A 22,437-nucleotide genomic window follows, 5' to 3' on the forward strand; every position below is an offset into this window, starting at 1 on the left:
ATTACAAAGCTAATTGGCTGTTTATATTTGGTTTGTCTTTGATTTGAAGTGTAGTAAAAGGAAATATTATTATTCTATTTCTACATTAGTTTAATTAATTCAACAAATACTTATTTTTTGTGCGACCATTTAAACCCTTATATTATATGATTATTAAATGATTAAAACTATTGAAAGTTTCAAGGGTTGTTGTTTAGTTCACATTCAAAATACCGTGTAAAACAAACATTATATTTAATGAGACGTGTTAATATTACGTATTTAAATTTTATATGATTGAATTTGATTAATATGAGTATTGTTGTTAATATAGGAAGATGTGAATTTAAATACATTGAAGAGTATTATTATCTTCCTATTTATGGGTCAAAAAGATATTATGAATAATTTTAAATATTATATAAAAAATAAATATTATTAAAACTCATAATAAAATTATTTTAAAAAAATAAAATACTAAAGTTCCAAATTCTCCCTTTTTGTTGAATAAAACATGTAAGACCCACCTAAGCCTTGCTTTACCAAACACGTCTGTCATTGGTAAGCTATTAGATGGCTTCATAATCATAATTCATCCTTATATTTCAAAATGGAGCAAACATTTAGAGGGAGGTACAAGTTTCCCTTATTCTTTTATAAATTGATTTTTTAAAATATATATAAACAGCTGCTTGAGGCAAACACATACACATTGAAACCTTCTTATTTATACTCCTCTTACTTATAATATTCACCAACTCTATTTTTCTTTTTAAATTCAATTATAAACCTAGAACTTTTTTCCTTAATATATATTTCAAACATTGATGGTTGATTTGTTCTTTTATTTGACTAAGTTGCTGAGATTATCTATTTATTAGGTTTTTTTTAACTATAATTATAATTATACATCAAATAATTATTAATGGGATTCAACTTTTTTTAGAAGAAGTTTTTAAAGTGTTGTTTTTCGAGTAATTGGTTGGACCCCAACAACAATATAAGTTATTGTCCTTCAATAGGAGTTTTGTTCCTCAAATTTGTAGAGAGCCCAAATGCTTTAAAGAGGCTTGTCGTGAGTGTAAATTTACAGGAAGCAGTTTGGTTAGTAAAAGTATAACTTGCAAGATTTATAAGAGAAATTAATATACAGTGTGGTATTTAAAAATCACGTGATGTGTACGAGTATAAAAAAATCAATTCAAAATAAATTCAGAAAAGCACAATAAAAAATGAAAAGAATGAAATTATAGAGTGATAGTAAAGAATAGTTTTAAAGTAAGATTTGTAAAAAAAATAGAAATAGGAAGGAAATGGGTGAGGGAGGATGGGATCTAGAAATGAGTGCATCCAGTGGGAAGAAGAAGAAGAAGAAATAAAAAAAAGAGCCATTGACTTTGTCTCTATTATCGGTTTGGGAGTGCAATTACCGCTAATACAATGTGAAATAATTTTAGTTCCTTGCCTTACTTTTATTCTTTTATGCATTGCAAAATCAATGTCATTTCAATTTGAAAAAGAGAGAGGAAATGAGGAATTTGAGATGGACGCTGAAACTGAAAATTCCACCAAAAAAATTTTAAGATTTGCTTAATTGTCAAATTGCCTACCATGTGTTTGGTTTGACCTAGTGGTTTTCTTAAAAAGAATAAAAGAATAGATACTAAAGCATTAAGTTGTGTTTCAAAGTATAAGGTGAAAACCATTTCATAATAGAAAAGGCAATGATAATACAATTTGGGTTATTTCTAATTCAAGCCTTTGGAAGTGAGATTTAGTGTAAAAAACTCGAGGGTAGCCACCTAACCCACACCCCCCTCTCAATAGTCAATTTCTGTGTTTGTTGGTTGAATTAGGAAAGACCTTCCCAACCTCATGGTTTAGACTTTTTGCAGACTTTGCTTGCTGTAGGCTTTATATATATCTATATATATATATATAAAAGAAATAAAAACCTTCTTCAATCGGTATCTTGATAGGATCTTTTGACCTAAATTAATTACTTATATTTTATAAACTTTTAGGTCTAATTATAAATTTCATCCATTTATTTTATGATAATTAAGAAATTAGTCTCTCTATTTTAATTTCTCATGTTTTGATCATTGGGCTTTTATAAAAACAAAGAAAAATCATTTGCTCAGCAGTTCAACAATTTATAGGTAACAAATTAGCAACAGATTATGAAAAAGCAAAGTAGGACTAAATTTTTAGTTTTCGTAAAGTAAAAGGGATAAAAATAAAAATTAAACAACTTTTTTTTTTAATCATCCGAAAATTAGATCCATAACAATCAAAAGAAAATTGAGACACAAGGACCTCCAAAGCAAGGAGTCCATGGACCATTTTCAAACTTTAATTTAAGGCCCCTACAAAAGCAGAATCCAACATGTTTTTCACGCTAATGAAGAAAATTTTGACTGGACGGTAACTGCTCTATGCTAGAAACCCAAAGCTTTACGAATAAGTACAAAAATTTGTCAATAAAATCAAACACAGCGGCTCTTTATTCCAGAATCCAGGAGAAACAAAAGTCAACGATCGTGCACCAATGGATATATAATGTGATCGCCGAATCCACATGCCTTTGACAAAGTGAAATCTAGTTTTAGTATTGGCATCTTAAGCAAAAATATCCGCCTTTGCATCTTCTATTTTTCCCATCCTTTTTTCACCATATCAGCAGTGAGTCCCCAGGGTATCTTAGTTTTGCATTTTTTTTTGGAACCATTTGTTAGGGTATCTTATTCATGTGAGCATTTAGGTAGTATGTCAAGTTGAGTAACTAATGGCATCACATCATTTGAGCATATCTTATACATCCCAAACTCTAGTAGACTAGATTATTCCTGGAAACTATACAAACCATTTACATTTCAAGAGAATCTTGTTTTTGAAACTTGCCTTTTTGAAAGTAGCATGTAGTTTTCAAGGGTGCATCGTCCATGTTTGAGCACCCTCTGAAGGAACAAATATGCAATCAATAGGGCCACACGTGTGCATCACAACTGGAGAACTCATTGGCAACTATTGAGTATAATTTACATTTGAGTTGTATTTAGATTCTATCAGTATTGCTGTGAGATAGATTATTGTTCTTACCAATGCCTCGATTTATGAAGATGAGCATAGAAAGTACTAATTTTCTATTAAGGAGACAAGCAATGCTTGAAAGAAGTCTTTACAATTTTGTTTCAATCATTTTGATAATCCCACATGGTGGGATAGTGGCTCAAAACTGACCTGTCCTTATATCTCTATCAATGGCATCTGCATTCAGGGTCCCAGGAAGCTCTCTAAAATCTTCATTGAAGATGGAATATGCACTGTAAATTTTGGAATGGAAAAGATAAGTCAGTCGTGGAAAGAAATGAGCAGTTCATGTTAAAAAAACTCACGTTATATAGGGTTTAGAAACTAAACAAAGACCCCAAAACAACCCCTATGTCCTATGATAATCTACAAGAGGTTCCTGCGCATGAACTTCGTTAGTATTTCGTCATTGGTTCATATGCTTAAGAAATTCTCCACAGCTACCTTTGAGAAAAAGTCAGAAGAAAACATAATTCAAACAAAATTTTCATTCAATGGTTTGTTTGGAAGTATCAGGGGTATCAGCAACACATATCAGAGTCATGTAACAGTTTATTTGTTATTATCTTATACATATATCATGAACTTTGGCTACCTTAGGAATTGGAGTTTAGAAGCAAGAGGATACCTGACATCACCAGGTTGCCGCCGTCCAAGGTTCAGGAAAATTGTACAAAAACCAGTTCCAAGTATCTGAGCAAATGGGGGGCAAAGAAAATATGAACATAGTTCATAATGGAATTGCTCTGGATAATCTAAATAAATATTTCGTGCAAAAGTGTGATAGATTGTCCATGTCTTTAAATAATCTTTCTCCTCATCTCTGATTTTGCATTGTTATATGTTTTATACAAAGTACATAAGATACAAAACACAACGGTACGTATGATATAACATCAGAAATTATGTCTTGAATCCTTCTAAAAAATCTTGAAGGTAACACCACAATTTTTTTTACATGTAGGCACACACTATAATACACTGAAAATTATCTAATCTATTATAATAAGACAACCAAAGATACCGACTCCCTAAAAGAAAGTGACATCAATAACGATCTGTTTTTCTATGTCATCAAGGAAGAACCTACAAGTTCCAGTATTCCTCAATGTTTTGGACATACAAAGAAATTGGTTAAGTGAACTCATCCATATAGCCCTACTTCCCAACAAGTGAAAAGAGGATACATCCAACACACATAAACAGCAATACAGAGGAGACAAATCCCACTTACATATAACGGTCCAAGATCCCATTTATGGGCAACATGTGCCAGTATAAACCATAAGATAACAAGAATCCATGCCTTAAGACTTAGAGAAAAAATTGCCATCAAAAGGATATCTACAAAAAGACATACAAGGAATGGTCAACAAGTGAACTCTTACCAGGAAAAATAACAACAGCTCAATTCAAAGTTGGTTCTCACCAGGAAGCTTCAATCTATTTAGTAAAAACGAGTAAAGCTTCTTTTTCCACCGACTTGTTGACTGTGGAAGCTGAAATTTCTGTTGGAAGAATTGAGGGGAAAAAAATTAACAACGAAAATTCTGGGTTTACCAAAGTGGCATCCAAGCTCAGTTTAGTGACTGTTAATTCAGTCATACCAAATCTTCCTCATCATCGTCAATATCGAGTCCACTTGGTGCCTTTGGTTTGACAGCAACAATGAGTGAATCTAGAAAATTGGAACACAGTCAGTGCCTGCATATCAATAGCTAAAAATTAACTGGGACCACAAAAATAAAATTTACAGAGCCCCTGGATGGTAAGAGCAAAACCAAAGGGTAGCAATAGTCAAGACATGAGGAAGTTATTTTGAACCTAAACAACAGAAAATAATAAAACGTTAAAGATTATAAAAGTGAGGGAACATGGAAAGGAGCTAGTTCCTTCCCCCACAAACTTCATGATAATTGTATGCAGTGAAAGCAAACTAATTATAAAAGAATAAAAGCCAAGATATATACCACCATCATTGAGTTGTATGTAAATATCATCTTCATCTTCACGGTCATGCAATACCTTCCCTTGTGAGATTAGTTTCAAATTCTCTACTGGTAAACGATTCTTTCCAGCTATCAATTTTCTCAAATCATGAACCTAGTTTTGATAAAAATACAAGCACCTCATAAATATGTGTAATGGTACTAAAAGTTTTCTACCAAGTTTGTTCTCATCATTAGGATACATTATTTTTTTTGATACCAAGACACAAGGAAAGTTCCTATGCTAAAGTAAAAAAAAAAAGAGAAGAAAAGATAACAACCTAAATTCTAAGTGCTTAAGAAAACTGCATTAGCCACGGTACATGATATACTACGAGAAGGTAAATGTGACATAAAATTCACATAATGTTTTTTCTTTTAAATGCATAGGAAATGACAAATTTTCATGGTAAAATGAATCAGAGAAATATCTTTAGACTCAATACTGAAAAGTAAAAAAATGATCAAATATTATTAGGCTCTATGGACCTTAATGTTCAAGGTAGATCGACAACGACCCAGAAACAATAAAAAGATAATTGAAAATTTGACGTCCATTCTACAAGTATATGCATCTTAGTGTGCTTGTTAATCTTTCAGCTAGCAAGCATTCTAAGCTTCTCTCCTTTCCATTATGAGAACTGCAGTGTAAAGTAATGCTTAATTTGACCCAGCACCTACATGGCTATATAATTGAATCAACCAATTCTGTTTAAGATACAATGGAAATCAAATATCAAAGGCTTCAATGCTTCTACGATAGAAATTAGACATAAAAGTCAGATTTGCAAACAAATTCAATGCCCTCAATCTTATCTCAGCCATGGTGCTCTACATTGACTCATAATTGTTGTTAACAAAAAGACAATTGATAACATAAAAATACATAGAAATCAACAGATTGGAACGTACTCTGAGGGAAGAAGGGACGTGAAGGCGAGAAGGGCGAGCAGGGCCAATGATTTTGAGAGTAATTTCCACCATCTTTTCGTTTTTTCCATTGGTTTCCTCTACAATCTCTTCCATTCTCATATCATTATCTGATCTGTGATGGGTGTCGAAAAATTTACTCTCTTTTGTCTTGAAAAAAAAAATTCAAAGACCCAAATCTTGTCTCAAGGCTCCAAGCTTTAAATTTTGCCGTTTAATGGCTTCCTCAAAGTCCTCATCTTGGGAGACTTCTCGGCTGAAAGCTGAAACTTCCCAAAATAACGAAACTGCCCCAAGAGATTAGACCCATCCGACACTCTTCAAATAGACCGGGTTTTACCCTAAAAGTACAGACCGGGTTTGCAAACCTAACTCGCAAAAAACACTTTTTTTGATCAACTACAAAGTTGGTAATTACATTTGGGAGTTTACATTATGTTGACTAGTATTATCAATTTATTACCTTATAATTATTTAATTATCAACTCTTATTAAAAATGTAATCACAAATTAATGTGGCACGTTAATTCAATCGTTTTTATACACATAAATTTTATATAGATTAAACTAACATCTTTTTTCTTTAGTTTATTCTCAACAACCACCTCAAAAATTCTTTATTTTCTCTCTATCTAACCTAAAAACCCTAGCCTCTTCATCTCTACCAGCAGTCACCTCCTTCTCTGATGGATTCTTAGTGTTAGAAAATTATTTGGAAAATATATCAGAGTTGGCTTAGTGAAATTTTAAATTTTTTTAAAATGAATATTTGTTGTGATATTTAAAATAATAAATTTGATTAAACAATTACTTATATATAAAGGATACGGATAGGGTTCTTTGTTACAAACTTTTTATAAAGATGCTCAGAATTTTTGATAGACTCGAATTGAAGCCTAAACTTTTCAAACTTTCAACTAATTAATATTATATAATATTCTAAAAAACACAGTTGTTTAGGAAGTGAACTCTAACTTAAAGAAGAAACAAGACTTTTCTTAGAAAAAATCTTTATGCAAGCCTCTATAAACAAATAAAAAAATTCCAATTATTTAGATTCAAAATATAATAATTAAATCATCGCAACTATAATTACTCCTAATCTAAAATATAAACTTAGAAGAATCATTTAAATAAAATGCCACTAAATTTTTACACACAAGAGTTTAATTCTCATTCGGAATTTTAAACTAATTACATTAGAGGACTTGCTAAGGGTATATGATTGGCGACTTCAATGGGAAAATGAGTCATCTCTTGCTGCGACCTCTTACCTAATTAAGCTAGTTGGGCTGACTTTTGCCCCATGCAATTGTCTGTACTTGCATCTCTTGATTTAAATAGAAAAGTAAACTCAGATATTTAATTAATTAAATAATTAAATATTTCTCCAAAATCATTATTAATTAAAATAATTAACTAATTTTAATTAAATCATTTATAAAATCCAATTCTAATTCCATTAAATTCTTGATTATTTTATCATACTAGAATTTATGTGCAAACTTATTAAGTTATGCAGATGAATTTAAACTGTAAGGACTACGTATAATTTCACTTTGGGCTCAATTATTTAATTTATTCATCCAATTAAATATAATCCAAAGAAATTAAATTAATTCTAAGTGATCTTTGCATTCTCAAGATCCAAGCAATTTATTTCTTATTCATTGGTTTATCCATTCATTCAAAGTTCTTTTATCTGCAAATCTAGTTAAGTGAGTAAATCTATTATCTTTAATCCCAATACAATAAGTGATTTATGTCCTATCACATATCGAGATTGTAACCTCACTTTTGTGTCTAAAGATCTAGATTGCTCACATCTAAGTTTTCCCTAAGAACTTCGGTTGTAAAACCAAGCAACAAACTTGTTTGACACTCTTAATACACTCTCACAAAAACGTTTCTCTATGAATAGATAAGTGCTATCAATATACTGCACAAAATCTTATACAAGTCTCTCAAATATATAGAAGCTTGAGATTTGTTAACATACTAAAGATAAATTATAATCCAAATTTTTATTAAATAGCAGCTAAAATAGATAAATGCATTATACAAATAAAGACCTAACTAAAGTGGACTATTGGAATATATGTGTTCAATGCTTCCGAACCAATCTTTACAAAGCAAGGGATTTTATATAATTCAGTCATGAAAGATTTGTTGCTCCACAATATATATATTCAAATATGGGTCAACACTTGCCCACAAAATCATTTAAGTCATTGAACAACTAATTTAGTTGAAAAGATTTTCATCTCCACATAGAGCAAGTTATGTTGTATGCCAAGTGCTAGCTGAAGTGGTCATTGCCGTTGCCACTTCAACAACCACTTAAAAAAACTTACCTTAACAATAAAACACATATCAATGTTGAACAAACCTTCCATATTTAAAGCAATAATCTATCCTCACAAAGTAACCTTTAACTCATCTTGATCTATCCAAATCTTATCAAATAGTCAACTCTTATCTTCATGGATTGTAAATCTCAATATATAATCAATTATCATTAATATTAGGATACAAAAGATCTTAAAATTAGATTATATCTTCAAGGATTGCATATCTCAATATATAAGGTAAGTAGACCACATATCAATCGTTGAAAAAAAATCTTGCTTGATGCAATCTCTTCTCCAATCATAAACACGAGATTGGTTGCTCAAGATCCTCAAAAAGATACAAGCAAATTATTAAAATAATTTGGTCAAACATACTAACAAATAAGACAAATTATGTGTATGGTATAATGATACCTAAAGTGGCCACTTTCATTGGCACATGGATAACAACTTCAAAAACTTGCCTTAATAGAATACCATTGATAAGTGATTTAGAATAGTATGGAATGCTTACGTAATGCCGTTTAAAATTTAGTTAACAAGCTGCTAGACAGTATTAAGAATTAAATGGTTATAAACATCGGGTCCAATTTTATGGGATTTCAAGGCACTCAATATACAATTTGAACAAGATTCTATTTGGTGTAAGTTCTAAAGGGTTTGATCATCCTATGCCAGTTTGTTAGCTCCTAAAGTTGTGGCCATTGAATGTAGCAAAAAGTTCTAGAATGTTTTGAAAGAATATGAAAGCCTTAGATGAATCCGAAAGTCCACAAAATAGATCAAAATCTTGTAGATCCAACAACAACATTTTGGAAGCTCTAGAATACTTTAAGATAGATGATTCTAGAAATTAAGATATGACCGTACGCTTGTATTATTTTTAGCCCTGAGATCTAAGGGTCTTAGCTTATAATAACACCATCGACAATAATTAAGATTAGACAATGATCAGGATTGGACATTTCAATTTCTTTCTCTTAAACTAGAGCAATTTATCTTCAAGCCTTACAACATTGTTTTTCTAGCTGTTAAAACTAGATTCATTCACATTCAACTTTAATATAGCTATTATGATTGGCTCGAGCAAAATTATTTAAATTATCTTGACTTTTGATTTCGATATTTATTCTCTTTCTTAGCCTATCAATTTATAAACTTCGATTCCGATACTTATTTTATTTTTTAGCCTCTAATATCATCAAATTATGTAAGTTCTAAATCATTCTAGTGCTAGATAAGAGCATATTACTTTCTTTTGACTTTCAATTTTAGTACTTTAGCCTCTAATATCATTAACTTATGTAACTTCGAAATCATTTTAGTGTCAGATAAGAGCATATTACTTTCTTTTGGCTTTCAATTAGTCCTTATTCTCTTTTTTAGCCTCTAATATCATCACCTTATTCAACTTTTTCTTAACTTTGATTCGATACTTGCTCTTTTTTTTTAACCTATAGTATCAAAGTAGTTTTGATACCAATTTGTCACAGTTGAACTAATGACAAGTGAATATCTAAAGTAAAATAGAAAAGAGTTAAAAGAGATATGAAAAAAATTAGATGAGAATGAGGTTAAAAAAGAAGAAAGTTCAATGAAATTAGATGAGAATGAGGTTAAAAGTTAGATGAGAATGAGAATGAGATATGAAACATTTTTTCGTTTAGCTCCGCTCCCTTCTCCCATCAGCTAAGTTCTCATGTATAAGTTTTTCAGTACTTTATTACAAATTTAAAATGAAAAAGACTTAAAATAATATTATGCAAAAAAAATTATTAAAAATTTAAATGAAAAAGATTTAAAACTAATATTGTATAAAATAAAAATAAAATTATTTAAGAGTAATATCGTGTAAAATACGTCATTGTAAATTTAAAATGAAAAATATTAAGAGTAATATTATGTAAAATATGGGTATGATATGAAATATTTAAGGATAATATTGTGTAAAACATGTGTACGATATGATTTATTTAAAAATGTAATTTTTAGAATCTGATTAAAATAGTTAATTAAATTGAAATTTAGAGATTTATCCGGTATCATAAAATTGAAGAAAAGTTGAACCAACTATTTAATTTTGATTTTATAATTTATAAAATAAATGTTTGTTTTGATTTTATAATTTATAACATAAATGCTTATGTTTGATTTTATTTATTTGTGTTTATTGGGATTTTTATGAATTTTTTAAAGCATTTTAAATTTTTTAGGCATAATGATAAATTTAGTCTCAACATTTACATATGTTATCAGTTTGGTATTTATTCTTTTTTTAAGCTAATTTTTGCTCTCAACCTTTTAAAAGTATCCAATTTGACCATCAACCTTTTAAAAAGAGTCAAGTTAAATTTTACCTTCAACCTTTTAAAAATATCAACTTTGACCATTAGTCTTTAAAAAAAAGTCGAGTTGTTAGTTTTTTTTAATGGAAATACTTACTAAAACATTAAATTTTTAAACATGAAAGCCTACACGTCAATCCACATGTACTTCATTTTTTTTAATCTTTATAAACTTTTAACATAAAGTAAAAATGATTTAACTCTTTTTGAAATATTAATCATTAAATTTAGCTAAAAAATAATGATCAAATTAATACAAAAAATGTAAACATTAAAAAATAAATTTATTATTATAACTCTTTTCTTTTTCTTTTTTTATTTTGTAAAGATTTAAGTGGCATTCAAACTTTGAAATCGTACACGGTGGTCTCACTAGTTGAATCACAGCAATATTGAAAAAGAATAAATTATATTCAATCACAACAATGTTTAAAATGAACAAATTATAAAATACCAAAAAAACATTCTTTAAAAAGAGCAAGAATAAATCATAAAATAACAAAACATTATTTGAAAATAACATATTATAAAGTAATATAATTGTAATTATCAATAAAATATTTATAATCGTCATTGTCATTATTATAATCGTGTAATCAATTATTACATTGTTTATAATTCTTATATTAATCATATATAATATTACTAAGGATACTATCTGATCAAGCACTCAATCTATGTATAGAAGTTATTCCAATGATACCAAATTAATTGAATTGTAAGTATATATATAAGAGAAAGAATTGTATAAAATAAGAATGTTATCTTTTTTCAATAATTTAATGCTAAACTATTGAAAATAGATACGAATAATATGACGGTACTGTTAATACAACCCTTTCCTGTACATATAATATAATAGTGACTAACAGCACAGTACCTTAATCTCAATTCTTTGATTAATGAAATAAGTTTAACATAGCTTTCCAATTTTGGATTATCATCTTATGAAACAATAGGCGGTACTAATTAATAATAAAACCTAATAAAATATATTAACATCAATAATTCAAATAAAATCAAAGAAACGAAAGTAGTAAATTAAATTTGGTTTAAAAAGAGTCTACCATCACATATTCCTGGTGTTATGGAAGTGTAATCGGTAAGAAAGTAGGCCATCACATTGGCAGGAATATAACTATTGTTGGAGCTTCCATTACCTGCAACTCTCAAAGTCTTCATTCTTCAATCTACTAAACGGGCAACTCTGTTTTTCTAGTGCACCAGGTATCATGGTAAGCATCTGACAAACAGAATAAATATACTGTTATATATATAGAGAGAAGAAATCGCAGAAGATGAAGAATTTTATTTTTTGTTGAGGGGATCGACTCTTTAGAAAGAAGCTTTTGAAGTATTATCTGTCAAGTAGTCATTCGGTCCGTAACTCAAGTGATACCGTGGTTGCAGATCCACCAACTGGCTCAATGAACCAAGTCCATCAGTCAGTTGCTCAGAGCACATTAACTCTTGATAGGGTACGAGACCTGTTGACTATCTAACAATACTTGAAAAACTTCTCTTAGAAATATTGACCCCTTCAATAATTTTACATACCTCAATGGTTTTAGAGCAAATTTTGACAGATCGTGCGTAACGAAGCCCTTGTAACATAGTGATCAAGCTTGAAAAACTGAGAGTCTTAAAGTTATTTGGTGAAAGAATTTGAATTTCCACATTGTCCAATGCAGGAAGGTGAAGAGCAGTGAAATTGAGAGGCCTATTTAATGTAAGGCTAAAAGATACGGGTTGTGGTGCTAAAATTATAAGCTTAAATTTATCGTCAACTGGATCTCTAGTATGTACCTTCAAATCAGTTAACACCAAGTTGACAAGTCGAGGACACGAAATATTCAAAACTGCCTTCCCTGAAATGCTACACTTATGTAGGCGCAGTTCCTTCAAATGTAGACAATTTTCAAAAGGATTGAAAAACATGATCTGCGGACAAAAATCACATTCGTGCAAATTCAAATTGGTCCATGTGGGCTTACAATCAGATTCCGATGGACGTATATGGCACCGTGTGAGCTCTAGGGTTTTCAGAACCTGAGATCGGCTAAAACTAGCTGGGAAATCTTGGTCGTTAAAATTACATAGGTTTTGACCGAAACTAATACCAAGATATCGTACATATTGTGAGATTCCAGATGAGCTATGTTTTTTTTCAAGAAGCTTGAATGTGTGCCCATCCACATGAGATGCAACCTAACTTCGTTCAATGGATACTTATTATGATGTCGACCACGACGAAACAACGGTTCGAGCACGAATCGATGAAAATCGGGCAGTCTGGTTCCATCACATCCGTCGAAATATAGATTTGAAAGAGAAGTCCACAGGAGTTTCCATCTCTTCGAGAGCACACTGGTTCGGATACAATACTTGAAATCAATGAAACCAAAGATGTGATGAAGCAGGCAATCGGGTAGGTCACTCAACCTATCCTCCAATTCCAGCGTTGTTTTAATTCTTGCCATCGTCACCAAAATCATTAATTCTCTAAGAAATACATATATAATTTGAAAGTGATGAATACCAAAGTTCAGGCTTAACTAGTTTTAATAGGACTCTAACTCTGATAAAAAAGAAAAAGGGATATTAATTCTACTCTAGGAGTTAAATATAAATTATATTTCAACCTTATCTGCTGACTTGATAGATAAAAGTATTCATTGCTTCAAGTGTAGTTTAGGTTCGAGTTACGCTAATTGCGAAGTTACGCTAATTGCGTTTGTTAATTAACTTCTGGAGATTTTATTATTATTATTTTGAATTTATGCCTATCCACGTGATGGAACTTAACTATCAACTTTTTTATTTCATTAAATTTGTTGGTGTGATATTTTGAAAAAAAAAAATCATTTGGTAGCTATACAATTAAAAAAATGATTTTTATTTATAAAGAGGCTAAATTCTTAGAAATAGAACATAAACTAAATTCCATATTTATAAATAATATAGGGACATTATAAAACTAAATTCCATATTTATAATTAATACAGGGACTTATGTCATATTTTAACATTATAAATATATTAGTTGGCATATAAGTGCAGTATAGATGATAGTTGCATCTATTAATTAAATTAATTTTAATTATTTTTTTATAAAATTTAATGTTATATAAATAAGATGATTAAGAAATTAAAACTCAATAATATATATGTTTAATTTTAAATAAATATATGTATCAAGTGTTTTTAATTTATTAAACTGATTATAGTTTAATTTATTTTTAATTATATTTTCCATTATTTTAAATTAATTATAATTTATTAAATTTTTTTTAATTTTTATAAATTAAATGAATAATATTAAATTATTTAAATTTTAGTTTATTTGATTTTTAAATTACTATATTTTTAAATAATATATTAAAATAATTTTTAACTTCTTTAAAAATTACGGAAGTTTTAGTATATTAGAAACATAGTTATTCAAATATGTTTTAAAATTTTAAAACAAAACTTATTGATTTTAATTAAAATTTAATTTGTAAATAAATGATGAAAATACAACCAACTTGCATCATGAAAAACGTCGACTAAGTTCCATGTAATAAAAATTTTGAAGTTGTAACTATTTTCAGTAGTATTGTAAAATTTGGTTTTTGATTAAATTAAATTAATTAAATTAGTAAATAATTAAGACAGAAAGAAAAGGAAATAGCATGAAGCCTGGGTAAAAGTTAGATCATACCGATCAAACAAGGGTGAGTCCTGCACTAAATATCAGTAGCATCAAAATACAAACAAATGCAGTCATGTGACTGAAAATTTTGTATTTTATGTACATCGAATCTCTCTTTTCTTTTTTTTTTTGAGATACTTCGAATTTCTTAGTACTAATGTCGTTTTTTTCTCTAAACACGGTTTTTTTTTCACATCGAACATCTCTTTTGTTTTTTTTTGAGTTACATTGTACTTATGAATTTTTCTTTGTCTAAATACGTTTAATATGATGCCATAAGCAATCTCCAGAGCATAGAAACGTGACCATGCTGTCTTGACATGGGTTTTTAGGAAATCAAAATTGAGTAAATAAAAAGAGAATTTGAATTTATTTGAAAATAATATTATTGATAGAGATAAATATTATAATTTTCGAAAAAATTCTAACAACTAAAATTTTGTCTAAATAGTCCTCGGTCTCTCTATTGAAATGCCAAAAAAAAAAATAATAAAAACAAATTAAGTTTTAAATATTTAAAATGTTAAAAAAATCAATTTAGATATTTTTAATAATTCAATTATATCTTTTTAATACAATTCTTTTAAATTTGACCTCAAATACTATCAAACAAATACTGGGTTATGCCACACTTGGGTGAAAGATTTTTTATTATTATAAAAAGAGAGACATGCTTATAATTATATCTTTTAAATTAAAGAAAAAAACATCATCTTGAAATAGTGATTGAGATTTTTTTTATTTGGTTAATATTTTTAAAAAAAAATCACTTAACCTATTATACTTTGTTTAGACAAACCTTTATATTATTTTATAATTAAATAAGTAATTGATTTTAAAAAATATTTTACTTTAATATTAATATTAAGGACTTTTATGAGTTAAAAAAATTAGCTTATTTAACTATAAAAAATGATGTAAAGGCTTATTTAAAAAAATATAGCAATTTAAAAGTTTTTTTATATGTAATTTTAAGTAGGCTATTTTAAAGATTTTGTAATAATATTTGTTGTTGTTCTTTTAGTGAGCAAAAAATATTACTTAATTAATTGAAATATTTTAAAATAAATATCCAAAGTTTTCAAATTTCAAAATTAAAAATCTTATCTAATTATTTAATCTTCGAATAAAAAATATACCATCAAAAATTTAAATTTAACAATAAAAATATGGAATTATCAATTATTTATAATTTTCAAATAATTTCAATTTGAATTACATCTTATTAGATTCTTTTTCCCAACAATTTTTTAAAAAAATTTGTATTTTTCAATTATCTTTACCAATACATGTTTTAATCAATTTAAATTAAGATAATTATTTGATATACCAACAAAGTAAAGATTTATATTGAAATAGTTACATTCTGTGTTAGTATTTTTTTTTCTATTGCTTATGAAATATATTATAATAGTCAATTTGATGAATATAAGAACATCCATAAGTTTAGTTTGGTTTTTTTTATTACTGACGTAAAAATAAAAAAAAATTACCTGATTGATTATTTATTTGGCACAAGTATAAATAATTTTCATTTAACCATTTAAACAATGATGATGATAAACTTAAGTTAATTTAAACAACAATTGCAGTGATAAGAATTCTACTTTTGAACTTTAAATTAAATTAATATTTATCTATAATAAATGGATAAAATTTTAGGTTTGTTTAATAGGTTTGGGTTTGGTTCGGTCCGAAAAGTATATCTAAGATTTTACTAAAATTCGGCTTGTCTGTTTTGATTTTTTTATATAATTTTTTTTAAAATATAACATATCAAATATATTTAAAACATTAAAATAAATATTTCCTAATAAATTAAAAATAATTTTTTTAAAAAAATCTTTACAATTAAATAACACTAATATAAGTGTAACTTAATAAATAAATACCTCTAAAATAGTAACAAAAGTAACAATAAAACGAGAGTTACACAATATTCAAATAATAACAATAAAATAGTAATAATATAATAATGAAATGATAGCGTAACAGTGAGAAAGACAACAACAAAACAACTAACAATTTTTTTTTACAAATTCAAATTGGGTTGGGCCCATGTCAAAAATTTACTCAAGACCTAGCTCATTTTTTAAATAGGTCTTATTTTTTATCTAAACTTATTTTTTTAAACCTATATTTTTTACTTAAATTCATTTTTTTAAATGAATCGAGTAACCGGACCCATGATAAGTTTTAGACCTAACACAAGAAAATCCAACGCGTATTAGTACACAAGAAGGACTTAAAAATTTTATTTTAAAACTTATTTTTTAAAGTAATGGGCAAATAAAAAATAATCAAATATGAGAGATAACATGAATAATGCTATTTATTTTATTTAAAAACAATATTAAACTCAGACAGAATAATTTATTATAATTCAAGACCGCGTAAAATCTTATATATTCTGATATTGTTACATGGATGACTTTTTTATATTGTGTTGTGTTGGTTGTATATCCAATCGTAATCGAACAAAAAACGTGGAAAATGCAATTCTTGACCATAGCCATAGGCATCAGTCATCTCATAAACGAATAAATTAGCCGAAATCTTGGATTGAAAATTTCTTGTCCACGGAATCTTTGACTCTAACGAATAAAGGTCTAATTCTTGTTTCAGTCCTTCTACTCTTTCTTTTAGCTTTTAATTCCTGGAATTGAATTCCATTATTTATTTGATTTAGTGATTAACACTGTCAAATTACTTTCGTTGAATTGAATTATGAGACATAATTTTAAAAAAAAATACTCATGAGGCCAATTTTACATCACTTGGAAATTATGTAAGCAAAGTGAAAGTATTGCTTCTCCGAAATAATATTGGAGAATTTTACAACATGAATTCAAAACCTAAAGCAAATTACACATAACCTAATTAAATAAATTTTAATTTAATACTGTTCTCAATCGGAATTTAATTACTAAATCTAAATCTTGTACTGTAGTAGTTTTCCTGTTTTGATTCAAGCTTGTTGCTGTTCAGGAAAGTATCAGGAAAGTAATTGAAAGCAAAGAAAGGCATGAGTTCTCTCTCTGAAAATTCTGACTTTGAGAAATCTATTTCTGAGGAGTTGATCCCTAAGAAAGTTCGTTTCAGAGGCGAAGATGTTGATGCAAACAATATTATGTTGATCGACTCGCCCCCGGAAAAACCCACCTCGTGGAAGGACATGCTTGTAGGCCAATCGTCAAAGGAGACTCTCAAAGTTTTGGAAGGAAAAGATGATCTAGATATTCTGGAAGGAGATATTCAAAAATCCTTTGTGAATGGCATCCCCTCTATTTCCTTCTCAGATCGGATCCACAAAATCCTTATTCAAGGTATGGATAACACAGTGGTTTTAAAGCTGCTTGGTCGTAATATTGGTTTTTCGGTTTTGCAGAATAAACTGTATAATCTGTGGAAACCTTCAGCGGAGATTCATATGATGGACATAGAAAATGGATATTTCTTGGTTAAATTTCAGAACAAGTTGGACTGTGAAAAGGCGCTTTCTGAAGGACCTTGGATCATCTTTGGACAATACTTAACAGTCCAACCTTGGTCCTTAGCCTTTGATCCCACACAAGCTTACCCTAATGTTGTGATGGCATGGATCAGATTCCCTGGGTTACCTGGGTATTTATACAATCACAAGATCATCACTGTGATAGGGGAAATGGTTGGAAAAGTGGTTAAATTGGATATGAACACGGATAATAGGACTAGGGGACGTTTTGCTAGATTGGCTGTTTATATCACCCTGGAGAAGCCATTGGTATCCCATATTCTGATCAACGGCCGAAAGCAGAATGTTGAATACGAATCCTTACCTACAATTTGTTTTCGCTGTGGGAGATTTGGGCATGTGGAGAATTCTTGCCCTTTTAAAATTTCTGAAAGTCTTAGTGAAAAGGAGATTGCCCCACCGGAATTATCATCGGAGCTTCAGAACACAAACAAGGTTGATGTGGAGAAGGAAAACGGGAATTTCGGTCCTTGGATGATCGTTGAAAAAAAATCAAGGCGTAAAATTAGGGAAAAGGTGAATAATTACACACAAAGTGGAAAAGAAGGATCTCGTTTTAGAGTCCTTAATGATGAAGATTCAGTCAAAAAAGATGATGAAGGTTTTATGATGGATTCCAGGCATGATAAAGGTAAAGAAATTTTACATGATATTTCTATGGGTAAAGTTCCAAATGCTTTCTCCAACGGCAAACTTGAGTGGAGAAAAAGCAATAATAATAAGTCAAAAGAGGTGGGCTTGAAGGATAGTGGTGGCCCCACCTCTAAAGTTAATGGTAGGCCAATTTTGGAGGCCAATAATTCCCTTTCTATTCTGAAGGATAATTCTCCTATTATAGTTAAGGCTTTTAGCAGATTGGGCTATGGAGACTTAACTGCGGGTCAGGCCCGAGGAGTTTTGGGCTCACCTGCTCCGGAACTGGTAGACCAACATCTCTTTACTGATGATGGAAGTAGCAGTCGGTCTTTTACTGTAGCTGAAACGCAAAAAATCCCAGGCGACAGTGTGGGTTTCAGGCCTGAAGGAGAAAGTTCTGGAAACCGGACAGTTTTGAAGGACTCAAGTCGTGATAGTATAGCTGTTCCTCAAGATGTTGGGAATCTAGATTCTAATCGACACTCGACGGTGGTTTTTCATGACAGCTCTCAAAGCAAGGAAAACAACATTATCCATCCCCCAAAAAATTTTGATTCTTCTCTGGTGCTATCCTCCGGTTCGAGTAAAGTTATTAAGAACAGAGGAAGAAGTCAAGCTAAGAAACAGGCTAAGATCCTTCTTGGCAGCAATACTAGATTCAAAATTTCAGGATCCCAGCGAACATCTTTGAAGGAATCGATGGAACACCTCGCCGAGAGCATCTCGTCCTTTGCATCTCCTAATCTTGGGGTTGTAAATAAAGGGGGTTCTGTTGTGCAAATAGAGGGAGTTAATGCTCCTGAACAGTAAGGATATTCTTTTAGTCCTTATAGGTTCTGCTTGTTCTGATAAGTTGATATTGGGATTTTGGCTCATTTTACTTTTTCATTTATCAATATATTTTATTATGTCTTTAAATTTAAAAATTTTTACATGGAATTGTCAAGGGTGTGCTAGTAGGAAGTTTTTACGAGTCTTTCAGGAATACAATGCAGAGTACAGGCCTGATATTGTTTGTTTGGTGGAACCAAGAGTGAGTGGTTTTAAGGCTAATCTTATTATTGAAAAATTGGGGTTTAACTTTTCACATCGGGTTGAAGCTATTGGGTTTTCAGGTGGCATATGGATTGGTTGGAAGGATTTTATCCAGATTCATATTATTCGAAATCACCCGCAATTTATTTTCTTACATGTCAATAATAGTAGTCCTAATAATTCTTTTTTTATTTCCTTTGTTTATGGCAGTCCGGATAGGTCTAAAAGAAAGCTTCTTTGGGATGACTTAAAATCTACAAATTCTAATCTTTCTTCTCCTTGGCTTATTATGGGAGATTTCAATGCTATCTTATCTTCTTCTGATAAAAAGAGTCCTGTCTCTATTGGTAAGCGCTGTGATTTATTTGGTAATTTTGTTGAATCTTGTGAGTTGCAGGATTTAGGGTTTAACGGACCTGCATTCACTTGGCAAAGAGGTGGTACCTTTGTTAGACTTGATCGGGCCTTAGCCAACGATGCTTGGGTGTCTGCTTTTCCTCATTACTCTGTCCATCATCTTACTCGTATCAAGTCAGACCATAAGCCCCTCTTGTTATCTACTGCATCCGACCTTATCATTTCTCAAAGCAGACCGTTTAGATTCTTAGCGGGATGGACGAAACATAGTGATTTCTCCAACTTTGTTAAAGAAAAGTGGAATTTCGCAGGTAATATGTTTGAATCTTTGAATAATTTCACTTTTTTTGCTAAAAATTGGAACAGGAATATTTATGGTTTTTTGGGTACTCGTAAGAGAAATCTTATGAGATCTCTTAATAATATCCAAAAAACCATGGAGCATTATTCCTCTACATATTTAGCTGGAAAAGAATTGGAAATTCGGGAGGAGCTGGAAAATGTGCTTGATCATGAAGATCTACTTTGGAGACAAAAGGCTCGCTGTGATTGGCTTCATTTGGGGGACCGAAATACAAAGTTTTTTCATAGTCGCACGATGAGGAGAAGGAAATTCAATCGTATCATAACCTTACGTGTTAATGGGGATTGGTGTAGTGATCAAGATTTCCTGCAGGCTAAGGCGGTGGAATTCTTTGAAGGTCTCTTTGGAGAGGAATCTCCTACGTTGGGGGATACTCCAAAGGTTGGTTTTCCTCGCTTTAACGCTTCTGAGATTAATTTTCTAGAGGCTCCTATTTCTAATGAGGAGATTAAAAGGGCTTTGTTTGACATGGCTCCTTTGAAAGCTCCTGGAAGTGATGGTTTCCATGCTCACTTTTTCCAAAGCCAATGGGATATTCTTGGGAATGATGTCTGTCAGTGGGTCAAAGATATTTTTGATGGACGTCCGATTGAAGCTGAATTGAACAATACACTGATCGTTTTAATTCCCAAAAAAGATAACCCTGAGGACTTTAGCCACTTTAGGCCTATTAGCCTTTGTTCTGTTCTCTACAAGTTGGTAATGAAAATCATTGCGAATCGGTTTAAAGTTATACTTCCTAAGCTTATATCCCAAGAACAAGCTGGATTCATAGCTGGGCGTAACATTTCTGATAATATTATTTTAGCTCAAGAGATCATTCACTCTATGCGCTGTAATAGGAAAGGAAGGAAGTGGATGGCTATTAAATTAGATTTGGAGAAAGCTTACGATAGAGTTAGTTGGGACTTTATAAGAGCTTCTTTGGTGGATGCTGGAATTCCTGTCTTCTTAAGGAAAGTAATCATGTCTGCTATTTCTTCCTCTTCCATGCAAATTCTATGGAACGGTACACCTACTCAAAAGTTCAAACCTAAGAGAGGTATTCGCCAGGGTTGTCCTTTATCACCTTATCTCTTTGTGCTATGCATGGAATGGTTAGGACATTTTATTCGGACTGAAATTGACTCTGGAAAATGGGATCCAATTCATCTTTCTCGAACAGGTCCTTCAGTTTCTCATTTGTTCTTTGCGGATGACTTAGTTATCTTTTGTAAAGCTCAGCTCGACCAAGCTAGTCTCCTGGATAATATTCTAACTCGATTTTGTGTGATCTCTGGACACAAAATAAGTGTTAGGAAAAGTAGCATTTTCTATTCTAAAGACACTGAAGAGAATGTTCGTAATCAAATTAACCAACTTTTTGGATTTCATGAAGTCCGAAACCTTGGCATTTATTTAGGTGTTCCTCTCTTACATCAAAGGATTTCCAAAAGTACCTTGAGCTTTATTGTGGATAAAGTGAGGAAGAAATTACAGAGTTGGGATGCTAGGAATCTATCTATTGCTGGTAGAATCACGTTGGCCCAATCTGTTCTTCTGTCTATTCCTAATTATTTTATGCAGTCCTTGATGATCCCGAAAGATGTTTGTGCAGACATTGAAAGAGTGGTCAGGCAGTTTATTTGGGGTAGTACTGATGGCCATCCGAAAATGTCTTTGGTGGGTTGGAATTCTATTTGCCAACCAAGGTCTCGAGGAGGTCTTGGTTTCAGACATTTGGAAGATCAAAATTCAGCCTTTCTTATGAAGATTGGTTTTAATCTTGTTTCTAAAAGTAACGCACTTTGGGTTCGTGTTCTTCGTGCCAAATATGGTTGGAAAGACCAGATCCCGGATTCTATTAAAAGAAACCAATGCTCTCTATTATGGAGGGCACTTTCTAAGATATGGCCACTCCTTAGAGATAATATTGCCTGGTCTATAGGAGACGGTGCTACTGCTCGATGTTGGAAAGATCCTTGGATTCCAGGTATGGGCCCTTTAATTTCAAAAATTCACCATCCTGCTAACCTTGATTTGGATTGTTGTGTTAGGGAGATGGTCAACCCAGATGGTAGCTGGAATTTGGATTTATTTCGTGCCAGGGTGCCTGAAATTATAATAAATAGAATTGTCAGCATTCCTCCTCCTCACCCTCACTCTGGTTCGG

General features: G+C 30.6%; 2 protein-coding genes across 3 annotated transcripts; both read right to left on the reverse strand.

The window, feature by feature from the left end:
• Positions 1-2,882: 2,882 nt before the first annotated feature.
• Positions 2,883-6,295, reverse strand: LOC121203450 (uncharacterized). Of its 2 annotated transcripts, none has more exons than XM_041083390.1 (8): positions 5,973-6,295; positions 5,043-5,175; positions 4,680-4,750; positions 4,502-4,580; positions 4,307-4,416; positions 3,668-3,765; positions 3,223-3,305; positions 2,883-2,939 (listed from the first exon to the last, which is right to left on the reverse strand). In XM_041083390.1, the coding sequence occupies exons 1-8, from the start codon at positions 6,090-6,092 to the stop codon at positions 2,908-2,910; spliced, it is 726 nt and encodes a 241-aa protein (XP_040939324.1). In that variant the 5' UTR covers positions 6,093-6,295; the 3' UTR covers positions 2,883-2,907. The 2 variants fall into 2 exon arrangements, with proteins under 2 accessions (XP_040939324.1, XP_040939325.1); XM_041083391.1 differs by having other exon boundaries at positions 3,701-3,765; positions 5,973-6,293.
• A 5,193-nt stretch (positions 6,296-11,488) lies between these two features.
• Positions 11,489-13,156, reverse strand: LOC121211103 (uncharacterized). Its single transcript, XM_041083392.1, has 2 exons — positions 12,244-13,156; positions 11,489-11,929 (listed from the first exon to the last, which is right to left on the reverse strand). The coding sequence occupies exons 1-2, from the start codon at positions 12,622-12,624 to the stop codon at positions 11,843-11,845; spliced, it is 468 nt and encodes a 155-aa protein (XP_040939326.1). The 5' UTR covers positions 12,625-13,156; the 3' UTR covers positions 11,489-11,842.
• Positions 13,157-22,437: the final 9,281 nt, after the last annotated feature.

The sequence above is a fragment of the Gossypium hirsutum genome, chromosome A12, assembly GCF_007990345.1.
Source record: "Gossypium hirsutum isolate 1008001.06 chromosome A12, Gossypium_hirsutum_v2.1, whole genome shotgun sequence".
In the NCBI taxonomy this organism is placed as follows: domain Eukaryota; kingdom Viridiplantae; phylum Streptophyta; class Magnoliopsida; order Malvales; family Malvaceae; genus Gossypium; species Gossypium hirsutum.

Bases quoted from the DNA above. Each gene is read 5' to 3' on its own strand.
- LOC121203450 (XM_041083390.1), bottom strand. From the start codon at position 6,092: ATGAGAATGGAAGAGATTGTAGAGGAAACCAATGGAAAAAACGAAAAG. The intron at 4,417-4,501 runs GTGAGAACCAAC...GTCTTTTTGTAG, and splicing joins AAATAGATTGAAGCTTCCTG to ATATCCTTTTGATGGCAATT. The intron at 3,766-4,306 runs GTAAGTGGGATT...CCATTTGCTCAG, and splicing joins GGGATCTTGGACCGTTATAT to ATACTTGGAACTGGTTTTTG.
- LOC121211103 (XM_041083392.1), bottom strand. From the start codon at position 12,624: ATGTTTTTCAATCCTTTTGAAAATTGTCTACATTTGAAGGAACTGCGC. The intron at 11,930-12,243 runs GTATGTAAAATT...TCTGTTTGTCAG, and splicing joins TTTGCTCTAAAACCATTGAG to ATGCTTACCATGATACCTGG.